General features: G+C 46.9%; 1 protein-coding gene across 20 annotated transcripts in view; it reads left to right on the top strand.

Annotated features, from left to right (window-relative positions):
- CLASP1 (cytoplasmic linker associated protein 1) overlaps nt 1–13,882 on the top strand; it is a 267,383-nt gene that overhangs the window by 235,334 nt on the left and 18,167 nt on the right. For all 20 annotated transcript variants that reach the window (XM_040358262.1, XM_040358265.1, XM_040358264.1 and 17 more), the window contains 6 exons: nt 964–1,107; nt 2,423–2,529; nt 8,222–8,369; nt 8,761–9,004; nt 9,098–9,288; nt 11,667–11,795. In XM_040358262.1, the coding sequence (XP_040214196.1) occupies nt 964–1,107; nt 2,423–2,529; nt 8,222–8,369; nt 8,761–9,004; nt 9,098–9,288; nt 11,667–11,795 (963 nt within the window). The remainder of the gene's footprint in view (nt 1–963; nt 1,108–2,422; nt 2,530–8,221; nt 8,370–8,760; nt 9,005–9,097; nt 9,289–11,666; nt 11,796–13,882) is intronic.

Raw genomic sequence — 13,882 nt, 5'->3', positions numbered from 1 at the left:
ATAAATTGGGCAGGAGGAAGAAGGCGAACTGTTGTGGGGGGTCTAAGTTTCTAGTATCCTCTCCATGGACGCGCATGTTTACCTTCTAGGTTGGAGTGACTGGCTCCTGAATTCTGCATGCGATTTGTTCTAATGTTTAAAATTCACCCCAGCCGCCAGATACGGCAGTATATAACGTAGCGAGTATTTTCTACCAGACGTTATCGGAGGACAAATGGACCGACTTTTCTTTCTGTGCCCGGGGCTCATTAACCCATCTTTGAATTAACAATTCTTGCTGTGCTTTTCAGGGTGGTGGGGGGGGGGGAACCTAGAAATAACCTTTTACAGGAGTGTTGGGTGCTGTAATGGTGACTAAGTGGCATTGTGTATTGGTGATCATTGCATGTGCCCGCAACTCACAGTGTGCCTTGCCCGCCTCACTTCTCACTCACAGACGTTGCAAACTGTCCTGTTATTGCTTCTACTCCCATCCTCCGCCAGACCGGGCACCAAATCCCCTAGAAAGCCCTGGGCCTGGGATGATGAACCTTGGAATCCCAGATGTTTTGGAACTACATTTCCCATGATGCTCATGCACTCTGCAGTGTAGTTGAGCATCATGGGAAATGTAGTTCCAAAACATCTGGGGTGCCAAGGTTCCCCATCACTGGCCTAGACTTTGTGTATAGAACTGTCTGCACTGTGGGCACACATCGACCCCTGTGGGCACACATCGACCCCTGTGGGCACACATCGACCCCTGTGGGCACACATCGACCCCTGTGGGCACACATCGACCCCTGTGGGCACACATCGACCCTACGGACACGCATAAACCCTGCTGTGCCCAGTTTGTATCTCCTCCCTTTGGATATCATTCAGAATGTGGAACATTTTAGAGGCTTGCAATGCCCGATATTCAACATTTATCGTTTCTTCAGTTTTTGACTGTATTTTATCTTTTTTTTTTTTTTTTTGCAGGCGGCACAGATCGTCCTCATCTCTCTGTTTGAACTGAACACGCCGGAGTTCACCATGTTACTGGGTGCTTTGCCAAAAACATTCCAGGATGGAGCAACCAAACTACTCCACAATCATCTGAAGAACTCCAGCAACAGCAGTGTGGTGGGAACCTCATTTCTATTTATTCTTTTGGTTGTGAAATTGAAATGATTTGCCTTTTCTGTTACGCCGCAACTTTGCTTTGTGAATACTGCACTTGCCTGTCAAAGTTGCGGAGGCGTAGCGTAAATAGGATACGTTACGCCCGCTCACAAATACGCGCTCCCTACCTGAATCTGGGTCGCAGTTTACAATGCTCAGTGACCGTTATGAATGAACAGTCGGTGATTACTGACTCTGTGCATTCGGAAGAGGAAGGAGCCGGTAAATTTATATATTTACCAGCTCCTCCTTTCCGCTCTCCATCCTGACAGATCGAGCATGGAGGGGGGACTGAAGGAGCAAATGGGGGACAGTCAGGGGTGATCGGTTTGGGGGGGGGGGGGGGGGGGGCGGTTACAATCGCCAATCTCCCTGTATAGATTTTAATAAAGCAGCTGAAAGCCGCGGAAGGGAGAGGAGGAGAAGCGGCTGTCGGCTGCTTCATTGAAATCTATTCAGGGAGATCGTGATTGTAACTTCTCCCCAGCACCGCACCGATCACCCCTGACTGTCCAGGTATCGGATTAAGCATCGGAGCGCTTGCCCCGAGTACAAGTACTTGGGCAAATGCTTGGCATCGGGACAACCCTAAAATAGTTACCCAGTTATTTTCAAGGTCGTTCTTTGCTGTGTATTGTGACTTAAAGGGGTGGTTCACCCTAAAAACGACTTTTTTTTTTATTACACTGCCCCCCCACATTACAATACGATTAAGGCTATTATTATTTTTTTGATGCTGTACATACCTTTGTACAGCATATTCACCCGTGGCATCCGGCTTGCGAGTCCCGCGGGAGTGGGCGTTCCTAACACGTCTGTGATTGACGTTTTGACCAAAAACAAGCTCCCCCCGTCGCGTAAGCCGCATCACGGTTGGCGAAAGGAGCCGAACGGCGATTCGGCGCTATACTGTGCATGCGCATCGCCGTTCGGCTCCTTTCGCCAATCATGACGCGGCTTACGCGACGGGGGGGAGCTCGTTTTTGGTCAAAACGTCAATCACAGACGTGTTAGGAACGCCCACTCCCGCGGGACTCGCAAGCCGGATGCCACGGGTGAATATGCTGTACAAAGGTATGTACAGCATCAAAAAAAAAATAATAGCCTTAATCGTATTGTAATGTGGGGGGGCAGTGTAATAAAAAAAAAGTAGTTTTTAGGGTGAACGACCCCTTTAACCTCATGCAGGGTGAGAAGTATGGATGTCTTGTTTGTTTTTTTTGTTTTTTCTTTTGTTGTTTTTTTTCCTCTAAGTTGTTTTGATTTGGATTTGCAGGGATCGCCAAGCAATACCATGGGCAGAACTCCTTCCCGACACTCGAGCAGCAGGTCAAGTCCTTTAACCTCCCCCACCAACTGTTCCCATGGAGGCCTGTCCCCGAGGTAAGAACATTGCCTAATCAGAGGATTGTAGTTTCGGCTTTTTGACCTTTTCTGGTGATAGGGTGACGATCACAGTGAATATTAGACAAAATCGAGAACCTACAATCTCAATCAAACTTCAGGATAGTTGACTATTTTCCTCTAATATATATATATATATATATATATATATATATATATATATATATATATATAATATATATATTCAGTGTGCGTGTCCCTATAACATAGTTATGTTTCCAGACAACTGCAAAGATTTTTATAATTCTTACCGTATGAAGCAAAAAAATAAATAAATATATGGGCTTGTTAAAGTGATACAGTGGAACCTCGGATTACGAGTATAATCCGTTCCAAGAGAATGCTTGTAATCCAAAGCACTCGCATATCAAAGCGAGTTTCCCCATAGAAGTCAATGGAGATGAAAATAATTCTGCATTGACTTCTATGGAATGCAATACCGCACGTGGCCAGAGGTGGGGGGACGCTGGAAAGGCCCGGGGGCAGCTCGGCTGAACTCTTAAAATCTCGGGAACGGAGTATTTCTGAGTTTTTCCAAGCATTTCCGTTCGGCTCCAGCGCCCCCCCTACCTCAGGCCAAACATTGTACTGCACACCGCTGTGGCTTGAATCTTGCTCGTTTTGCGAGACAACCCTTGCCAACTGAGTCGAGATTTTAAAAAAAAACAGTGCTCGTATTCACTCGTTAATCGCATTACTCGCAACAGAGTTTTCCCTGTACTAAACACACACCGTTTTGATTTATATCGTCCCTTCTTTTTCTGTATGTGGATGACGATACTGAAATTATAATTTAAAAAAATAATATCTAAGTACCTTTTTCCTAATGGATATCCTGCTGTCACATGACCCGGCTCTCTCCCAGCCTGTCTGCAGGGAAACATAAGCAGGAGGAGCTTCTAGTCCTCTGCTTCTGGTCACATGTTCAAAATAAATAAAATAAAAAAAGCCTTTGGAATAGAGAGTAAAAAATAAATGATGAATATTAATAATCTGTTATAACTTGTCATACAAATATATATATCCGCAATCAAGTCTGTGGAAATAGTCGGTGGATTGCTGCCAATCACAGGCTGCGTCACGCCCCTCCAGCCTGTGTTGAAGAATTAAAAGGGAGGTGAAGCCTCCATTATTTCTACATGTAATATCCCGCCCCCCGTTGTGTTTAGCTGGTTAGTGGGCATGGAGGGAAGGGAGTGTGCGCGGTCATTTACAACTGTGTATACGCCCACATGTGTGACTCTATAGTCACATGGGCTGCTCAGATGTGATAAGGAGGAAATTCTATGGCATCATTTTATCCTTCTTCCTTGTTTTTCCTCCACTATTTCTCTCTTTCATTCTCCACCCATTGTCCTTTTCCCCAATCCTTCCTTCCCCCATGCGGCAGCCGGCTGTGGGGCTGGAGTGCAGATGGGCTGTCCAAGCACCTACCTCTGCCATCCCACTCAGTCCCCGCTGCGCCGTCCCACAAGGCGCTCAGACGCTCATACTCTCCGAGGTAACTCAGCCGCCTGTTTGACTTGTCTCGTGTCACAATATTATTGCAGTCTGCACCCCATGTGGGGTGGTTTTTAAAGCTGAATCTGTTTATATGAAGCCAGCAGCTTGGTGTGGTGGGGGGGGTCTGTGGCTGGGTAGGTAGGGGGGTCTTTGGCTGGGTAGGTAGGGGGGTCTGTGGTTGGGTAGGTAGGGGGTCTGTGGTTGTGTAGGCGGGGGGGCTGTGGTTGTGTAGGCAGGGGGGCGGCGGCTGTGGTTGGGTAGACAGGGGGGAGGGCGTCTGTGGTTGGGTAGACAGGGGGGAGGGCGTCTGTGGTTGGGTAGGTAGGGGGGGTCTGTGGTTGGGTAGGTAGGGGGGGTCTGTGGTTGGGTAGGTAGGGGGGGTCTGTGGTTGGGTAGGTAGGGGGGGTCTGTGGTTGGGTAGGAAGGGGGGGGTCTGTGGTTGGGTAGGTAGGGGGGAGGGCGTCTGTGGTTGGGTAGGTAGGGGGGGTCTGTGGTTGGGTAGGTAGGGGGGGTCTGTGGTTGGGTAGGTAGGGGGGGGGTCTGTGGTTGGGTAGGTAGGGGGGGGTCTGTGGTTGGGTAGGTAGGGGGGGGGTCTGTGGTTGGGTAGGTAGGGGGGGTCTGTGGTTGGGTAGGCGGGGGGGCTGTGGTTAAGTAGGCGGGGGGGGCGGCGGCTGTGGTAGGGTAGACGGGGTAGGGTGTCTGTGGTTGGGTAGGTAAGGGGGTCTGTGGTTGGGTAGGCGGGGGGGGGGGTGCGATTGGTAGGCGGGGGCTGTGATACACTTCTGTATTTATCTTGAATGTGTATCTTCATGTAGCTTCCAGGAAACCTTCAAGTTCATTTCATTGCTGCACGGCTCATGCTAATTTCTCCTTTCTTAATAATTCTTACAAAGTAATACATTAAAAGAGAAGTGAGGGAATGGTAAAAGAAAATAAATAAATAAAATACTTGCCTAGATGGCTGCAGCTGTCCCCTACCGGCTCTACCCCAAGAACTGAGCGATCAAACACTGCTGATCGCTTAGTTCTCCTCCTCCACTCCTGCAAATGCAGACGTCGTCCTGATTTTGAACAGAATCTGCAGGATCTCAGTATAACTGTCTGCCTGTACCTTCCATTTGGGCAGACAGTTCCTGGAGATCAGGAAGATCAACGAGCCACAAGAACGATCACCAGCGCCCCTCAGTTCATCGAGAACTGCAAACCATCTGCCGCGGTGGAAGACTGTAGTTGTAGTTCATTTATTTAACAGGTCGCTGTGAATGAATGACGCAACCATGTGGGCAGAGCCCCACACAGCCACGCCTTTTTTGTATTTTTATTGTGGGTATGGGGGAGAAGGTCCCCCGCTCACTGTCACAGCGGGGGATCAGAGTAGAGCAGAGTAGAACGTGTTGCATCAATAAAACTTTAAATTGACTGAAAATTGCCAAATGTAGGAACCAGCTTTAAACTCATGAAGACTTTTTTTTTTTTTATGTATTATAAATCAGATAAACGGGATTGGATGTGTAACATTTGAGTTATAGATTAACATATTTTCATGATGTCGTGATTTTTTATTGTGCCAATCTGTCCCGTGTTTAGAGGTAAATACTCAGGTCAGGTTATTACGGCTCTGACACCTGTGTGCTGCTCAGACTCCGTGTGTTTATAAAGCACAGAATGTTTTTATAAGCAGACTATTAAAATGAGAGCTTTTCCCCGGGCTTTACATTGCAGCTCCTCATCCCAATATATCAGTTTGAGCGACTTGTGTCTCTTCCTGAGAATCGGGAAATCATTTATAGACTGTCCACCGTTTATTGCGACAAAAAGCACCTTCTCGTCTGGTGTTTGTCACTTATTTACGTTGTTTTTCCTGATTGGTGTTTTGTTTTTTATATTATTATACAGGATTTATATAGTGCCAACAGTCTGCACATCGCTTATACTGATAATGAATAGTAAAAAATGAAATGTAATATTGTGACACCGGTTCACCCGGTCATTGCTGAATGCCTTTTGTTCCATCGTGTGCCATTGGGGACTGTTGCCTGCCTGGCTGCCATTGTCTCCTTTAAAATAATAATGTAGTTCTCACTGTTAAAGCAACAGTATTCCCTAAATGTTGCCTTTTCTATAAAAGAAATCATCCGCCTCTACCTGTTCCTTCTTCTTAATTCTTCTTTCTTTCTTTTTTCTTCTTCGTTCTTCTTTTCTCTTCTCTCTTCTCTTCTTCTCTCTTCTCTTCTTCTCTCTTCTCTTCTTCTCTCTTCTCTTCTTCTCTCTTCTCTTCTTCTCTTCTTCTCTCTTCTCTTCTTCTCTTCTTCTTTCCTCTTCTCTCTTCTCTTCTTCTTTCCTCTTCTCTCTTCTCTTCTTTCCTCTCTTCTTCTCTTCTTCTTTCCTCTTCTCTTCTTCTTTCCTCTTCTCTTCTTTCCTCTCTTCTTCTCTTCTTCTTTCCTCTTCTCTTCTTCTTTCCTCTTCTCTTCTTCTTTCCTCTTCTCTTCTTCTTTCCTCTTCTCTTCTTCTTTCCTCTTCTCTCTTCTCTTCTTTTTTCCTCTTCTCTCTTCTCTTCTTCTTTCCTCTTCTCTTCTTCTTTCCTCTTCTCTCTTCTCTTCTTCTTTCCTCTTCTCTCTTCTCTTCTTCTTTCCTCTTCTCTCTTCTCTTCTTCTTTCCTCTTCTCTCTTCTCTTCTTCTTTCCTCTTCTCTCTTCTCTTCTTCTTTCCTCTTCTCTCTTCTCTTCTTCTTTCCTCTTCTCTCTTCTCTTCTTCTTTCCTCTTCTCTTCTTCTTTCCTCTTCTCTTCTTCTCTTCTTCTTTCCTCTTCTCTTCTTCTTTCCTCTTCTCTCTTCTCTTCTTCTTTCCTCTTCTCTCTTCTCTTCCCTCTTCTCTTCTCTTCTTCTCTCTTCTCTTCTTTTTTCCTCTTCTCTTCTTCTCTTCTTCTTTCCTCTTTCCTCTTCTCTTCTTCTTTCCTCTTCTCTCTTCTCTTCTTCTTTCCTCTTATCTCTTCTCTTCTTCTTTCCTCTTCTCTTTCTCTTTCCTCTTCTCTCTTCCTCTTCTCTTATTCTCTCTTCTCTTCTCTTTCCTCTTCTCTTCTTCTCTCTTCTCTTCTTTTTTCCTCTTCTCTTCTTCTCTCTTCTCTTCTTCTCTTCTCTCTTTTCTTCTTCTCTCTTCTCTTCTGTCTTCTCTTCTTCTTTCCTCTTCTCTTCCTCTCTCTTCTCTTCTTTCCTCTTCTCGCTTCTCTTCTTTTTTTTCTTCTTCTTTCTTCCTTTTCTTTCTTCTTCCTCTTACTTCTTCTTTATTCTTCTTCTTTCTTCTTCCTCCTCTGGATTTTTTTTTTTTTACTTGGATGTGTTTTATCGCAGAAAGTTGTGTTTTTTTTATTTATTTATTTTAATTGGTATTTTCTTGTTTATAGTGCAAAAAATAAATAACACGGTGGTGTTCAAATGCCACCAAAACAAAGCTCTAGGAAAAAAATTCTATACATTTAATTCATGCTTCCCCAGTGTGAGAGCCCGAGTGCTTTCACACTGGGGCAGTGCGCTTGCAGGACGGGAAAAAAATGGGGTGGTGGGGGAGCGCTGTGTATATGCCGCCCCTGCCATTGAAAGCGATGGGCAGCTGCAAATTTCGGGCTCTTTTAACCTCTTGTTAACCCCTGGGGTAAAAGCGACCCGCACAGCGGCATTTTACCACTAACGCTCGAGTGCTCTGAGTGTGAAAGTAGCCTAAAACTTGTGTGTCGTACGGATATAGGTAGTTGATAAATGGACAATAAAAATATTCTCTCAGACCTTTAATACGCTAAATAATGACGGGACATTGTGCTGAATGTCTATTCTGTGGTCGGTTGCAGGGAAGATCTCGTGGTTTGCACAATCATTTAATATTTGTGGATTCTCCCCTATGACTGAAGTGTAGGGTATTTGTTACACAAGTATTTGTACTTCTTCATCTCTTGCTGTTTGCATTGTCCATTCATTCAATGCTTGTTCCATATTTCGGGATGTCTCTTCCCTGCAGTGCTCATGCAGGGCTTGCACCGATTTGTGCCCGGCTTGTCTCCTTCCATCACACTTCCAGCTGCTCGGGAGAATTGTTGAGCTTGTTGAGTTGTTGCTGATGAGGTGGACTGTATCCGATATCTGTGTCTTTTTTTGCTTTAATCCCCTCTTTTACTTCCAGCCTTCTAGATTATGACACCGAAAACCTGAATTCTGATGAGATTTATAGTTCGCTCCGCGGCGTCACCGAAGCCATCGAGAAATTCAGCTTCCGCAGCCAAGAGGACTTAAATGAGCCGGTTAAGCGGGACGGAAGGAAGGATGACTTGGTAAGTACTTTGCCGGTTGGTTGGTATTTATTTAAAGTTTTTGGCACCGGGGACCGGCTGTGTGGACGAAAATTGTGTCAAGGCCCGGGGGGGGGGGGGGGGGGGGGGGTTGGGGGCGTGCACGGGGGGTAAGCGATTTTTCACGGGCAATTTATCGGAGCAATAGCTGGTGTTGACACTTCAATCATTACGACACCATGGTTGTTATGGTGTCAGATTTACAAACCCTTTATTCAACCGCTAGCGGGGGTTAAAAGCGCCCTGCTAGCAGCCAGGTAGTGACGGTAAATCGCTGCTAAAACTTGGATTTTTACTGAAATGATCTCATTTATCGCAAAGCAAGTCCTGAGAATTTATTCTTTGGCCTTATATTCTGTTTTCTACACCTCAGGTCTCCCGAGAAGCTGGAATGGCCTCTCCTGTCGGCGATCACCGCGGAGGAGATGTTGTGGAAGGAGGACGGATGGCTTTGGACAACAAAACCTCACTGCTGAACACACAACCACCTCGCGCTTTTACCGGTCCGCGCGGACGAGAGTACAGCCCTTACCCCTACTCGGACTCTATAAATAGTTATGACAAGACCGCACTTAAGGAAGCCGTGTTCGATGATGACATGGACCAGCTGCGTGACGGTTGGTTGGAACCCACACACTTTTTCTTCTAGGTGCTCCTTGTACTCGCATCCTTTATACTGACCACCATTTGTACTTTTTATTCTCTTGCAGTTTCTATTGACCACTCTGACTTTGTGGCCGACCTGCTGAAAGAGCTGTCCAATCACAATGAGCGAGTGGAGGAGAGGAAAGGCGCCCTCTGTGAACTGCTGAAGATTACTAGAGAAGACAACCTCGGTGTTTGGGAGGAACACTTCAAGACTATTCTCCTCCTTCTCCTCGAGACTTTAGGAGATAAAGATGTGAGTTCTGCAACCGGTGTTACCGGTGTTAATTTAAATCTCATTGAAGAATTCCAGGCATCGGCATGTTCTACGTGGTTATGTTGGTCCAGCTTGGATCGACGTAACGATGTATATACCATACCTCAGGGCTCAAAATGTCAAGTCCTGAGCTACTAGACAGGCCTTAAAGCGGTTGTTTACCCACTGAACTTTTTTATTTTTTTTTAATAACTCTAAGGCAAAAGGCATAATGAGCTAGTGTGCACTGCATACTAGCTCATTATGAAATACTTGCCTTAGAACGAGGCGTCGGTAACTCACCTGGTCCACGTCGAGGTAGCTGATATGTTGCCTCGGTGTGTCTTCCCGGTATCATGGCTCCAGCGCTGTGAGCGGGAGACATCTTTCCGGCAGGGTCCGGCGTCTGCTGGGAATCCCCTGTGCGCATGCGCCGCTGCAGTCAGAGGTTTATTGCAAGGAGAATTTTCTTTTACCTACAGGTAAACCTTATTATAGGCTTACCTCTAGGTAAAAGTTACCAAAATTACTATACAACCACTTTAAGGGTTTCTCGCCACCAGTTGCCCCACCCAACCCCCTACCCTGTCCCTAATTCCTCCCCTAAACACGCTCTCATCAATTATCTCATTAAATGACACTTAAATGTTTTATGCAATCAGGTTACAAAAATAAATATTAACTGCAACTTTATCAGTGCAGCCTCGCCTGTGCCCACCATTGCGGCGTGACCGGTGCCTACCAATGCAGCCTCGCCTGTGCCCACCAATGTGGCATGACCAGAGCCCCACCAATGCGGCGTGACCAGCGCCCCACCAATGCGGCGTGACCAGCGCCCCACCAATGCGGCGTGACCAGCGCCCCACCAATGCGGCGTGACCAGCGCCCCACCAATGCGGCGTGACCAGCGCCCCACCAATGCGGCGTGACCAGCGCCCCACCAATGCGGCGTGACCAGCGCCCCACCAATGCGGCGTGACCAGCGCCCCCACCAATGCGGCGTGACCAGCGCCCCCACCAATGCGGCGTGACCAGCGCCCCCACCAATGAGGCGTGACCAGCGCCCCCACCAATGAGGCGTGACCAGCGCCCCACCAATGCGGCGTGACCAGTGCTCGACCAATGCGGCGTGACCAGCGCCCTCTATTGCAGCGTGACCTGTGCAGAGGAAGAGAGAGGGTGGCCGGATCATCACGGGAAAAGAGCATGGACGAAGAGGAGAGCTGGCCGGGTCACAGAGTGGGATAGCTCGCTGTAACGGCTTACATTTGAATTGCCTCCGCTTGCGGTCACACACAGTCCCGCCTCCTGACCCAGTGACCATGACAGACAGAACACGTCCACACTGGCATTGGACCAGCGTTCTGTTACAGGCAGGAGTCAAAAAAGAGAAGGCCAACATTCGGCCCATGTGTATGTCGGTCTGTCGGAAGAGCATGCTGGAAAACCAGCATCCAACTGACTCCTGATCAGTGCTCTTGGCCAGTCGCAGAGACTGCAGATCAGAGGGTGGGGGCAGGGGTTCTTCCCCTGTCAGAACGCAACAGCTTAGATATGGAGATCACTATACTGATGTCGGATTGTTAGTACAGCGGCTCCGACCAGAGCTGTCTTTTTTTTTTTTCATGCAGCCCAGTTAGTTTGTACCAGGCTTAAAGTGATATTAAAGGTTCAGGTTTTTTTTATTTTATTTTTTTTACTAGCAAACATGTCATACTTCCACTGTGCATTTTGTTTTGCGCAGAGTGGCCCCAATCCTCCTCTTCTGCGGGTCCCACGGCGGCTCTCGCGGCTTCTCCCCAAATTAGATAACCCCTCTGGGAAGCTCTCTCCCGAGAGGGTTACCCTGCGGGCACGCTCCAGTGTCATACAATCTGTGTCCGCAGACAGAGTGTATGACTCGGCCCCGCCCCCCAGCACCCGTCATTGGATTTGATTGACAGCGGTGGGAGTCAATGGCTGCGCTACTATCAATCTATCCAAGGAAAACCCGTGGAGAGAGCGACGCGGGATCACGCCCATGGAAATTTGGGGCTCAGGTAAGTAAAACAGGGGGGGCGGGGGGGGGGCTCAGGGGCCGGACACTGCATAGGATGCATTAAGGTGAGAAAACACAAAGGTTTACAACCCCTTTAAGGTGTTTGCTTTAAAGAAAAAAAGATAAAAATCAGGCAGCGTTGATAGATGACATGTGAATTCCTTTGATGTGATTCCCGAGGGATCTTTTTGTACACACGCCTTTGTACCCTTCAGTGAAGAATCTTGTAATTGTGTTGTCTAAATGGGATTAAATCTTAGATTGGGGTTCAGTTTCTCGCCTTTACAATTTGCATCCAGAACCTCTCAGTGTTCACTTTTTTTCTATTCTTATTTCCCAGCATGCAATTCGAGCTCTTGCATTACGAGTACTCCGGGAAATCCTGAGGAACCAGCCAGCCAGATTTAAAAATTACGCCGAGCTGACAATCATGAAGACTCTGGAGGCGCACAAGGATTCCCATAAAGAGGTACGATGCAGTTGGGGGACAGAGGACTTATCATTTTGGGACAGACGGGTGGATACGGATCATGCTCTGGGCCATTGCTTCTCGAGAAGCACGTCTGGCCATTATTGATCCGTGTGAATTACTGTATTTATTGGCGTATAACACTCACTTTACCCTGAAAATGGAGGGTAAGCTTTGCCTGCTTGTTATACGCAGGGGGGGCTGTGGAAAGTTTTTTTTTTTTTTTCCCTGAAACTTCCCTCTTAAAGTTGGGGTGCCTGTTATACGCCGATAAATACGGTACTTGATAGGGACCCCCTATAGCGGTTACAGGGCATTGCAAGGTTTTTTCCCATACCCTGCAGGATAGAAGTAAGCAGGTCTATGGGCTCGATGACATCAGGAACAGTCCACCACATAAGACGGCTAGACCGCGGGGGGGCGGAGAAGGGCAAGCGCTACCGGGACCAGTCGTCTTGTGTGTGTGTAGAGGATCGGAGGAGTAGGCAAGTATACAGTGGGGGGGGTCAATAATGATTTGATCCCCTGCAGAGTTTATAGATTTGCTCACTAAGACCTCTTTCACACTACAGCGTTTTAGCATTAAAAATAGCGCTATTAAAACGCTCATAAAACGCTCTCCATGCATCTCAATGGAACCTTTCACACTGAGTCCTGCAAGCAGCATCTTTGGAGCAGCTTTTGGGCGCTGAAAAAAAAAAACGCTCCAAAAACGCCCCTCTCCATTGAAATTAATTGAAAGCACTGTAAAAAACGCCTTACCCTTTCACACTGAGGCACTGCAAAAACACCCTAAAACGTTCGTTGCAGATGAGGCTTCGCTTGAATAACGCTCGAAAAACGCCCCAGTGTGAAAGGGGCCTTACAAAGAAATGAAGGGTCTGTAATTTTTTATCATAGACCCTGCAGGCATCACCCCGGTAAAACCCTCTGGAGCAATATCGGTAAGTTTGTGCCCGATACCGATTCTTCGAGAAAAGTGAATATCGGCCCCTGATAATCGGTCGACCCTTAAAATATATATATATATATATATACATACATACAGCGGAACCTCGGATTACGGGCATAATCCGTTCCAGGAGAATGCTTGTAATCCAAAGCACTCGCATATCAAAGCGAGTTTCCCCATAGAAGTCAAAGGAAACGAAAATAATTCATTCCGCATAGACTTCTATGGAATGCAATACCGCATTTGGGGGGGGGGGGGGGGGACCCGGAGGCCCTTGAAAATACTCAAAAAAAATGCTCGTATTGCGAAACGCTTGTTAACCGCGTTACTCGCAGTCCAAGGTTTTCACTGCATTTCATTTCTCCGGTATTGCGCACGGCTTCTCGTCTGCGAAGTTCCGAGGGAGCTCTTGGGGCATCCTAATCACATAGCGATCATTTAGGTGAACAGTCAGAGGTTTGTTACTGGATTTCTGGTAACGTTCCAAGAGACATTGTGTTCTGATCCTTGTTTTTATGTGCCACCTACTCAGTGTATACTTTCACCAGTCATTTGACATTCTGCCAGGACCAGTTTTTATAGGGAAAATGACATGTTGGGTTTCTGCCATGGAAGGCTCTGTGTGCGTAGAATGAGGAGAGCCCTCTATGAATGAATGGACAAGTTGCACCGAACCGACTCTCGCCCCGTACAATAGATTTGTGTACTGCAGGGACCTGTAGAGATTCAGTAGGGAAATGATTGTTGTTCATATATATGTATATGTTTTAAACAGTTTTATGTCAATTTTCTACCTTTTTATTTATTTATTTTTCAGATGATTTATTTGTTCTTTGGGCACAGATAGTCTGAATGTTGTGTCCGTGAGCAATTGGCTCGCCTTATATTGGAATCTTTCTCATTTGCTTCCCCTTGATCTGTGGTTCTTCACATCTGCTTTCCGACATAAAATCTCAATGAAATAAATTTGTTTTTGGTTGTAACGTGCAGGGCCGGCTCTACCATGGGACCCGATGGTACCATTGTACCAGGCAGCACTTTCAGGGGGGCAGCAAATTGCCGCCCGCACGCCATCACATTCCGCCAGCTCCGCTCTCCTCTGTGGGGCTAATTGCATGAATAGAGCCATAACAGG

The sequence above is a fragment of the Rana temporaria genome, chromosome 6 (assembly GCF_905171775.1).
Source record: "Rana temporaria chromosome 6, aRanTem1.1, whole genome shotgun sequence".
NCBI classification, from domain to species: Eukaryota; Metazoa; Chordata; class Amphibia; order Anura; family Ranidae; genus Rana; species Rana temporaria.
The sequence above is the reverse complement of the archived record's forward strand: the minus strand, read 5'-3'. Positions and strand labels throughout refer to the sequence as shown.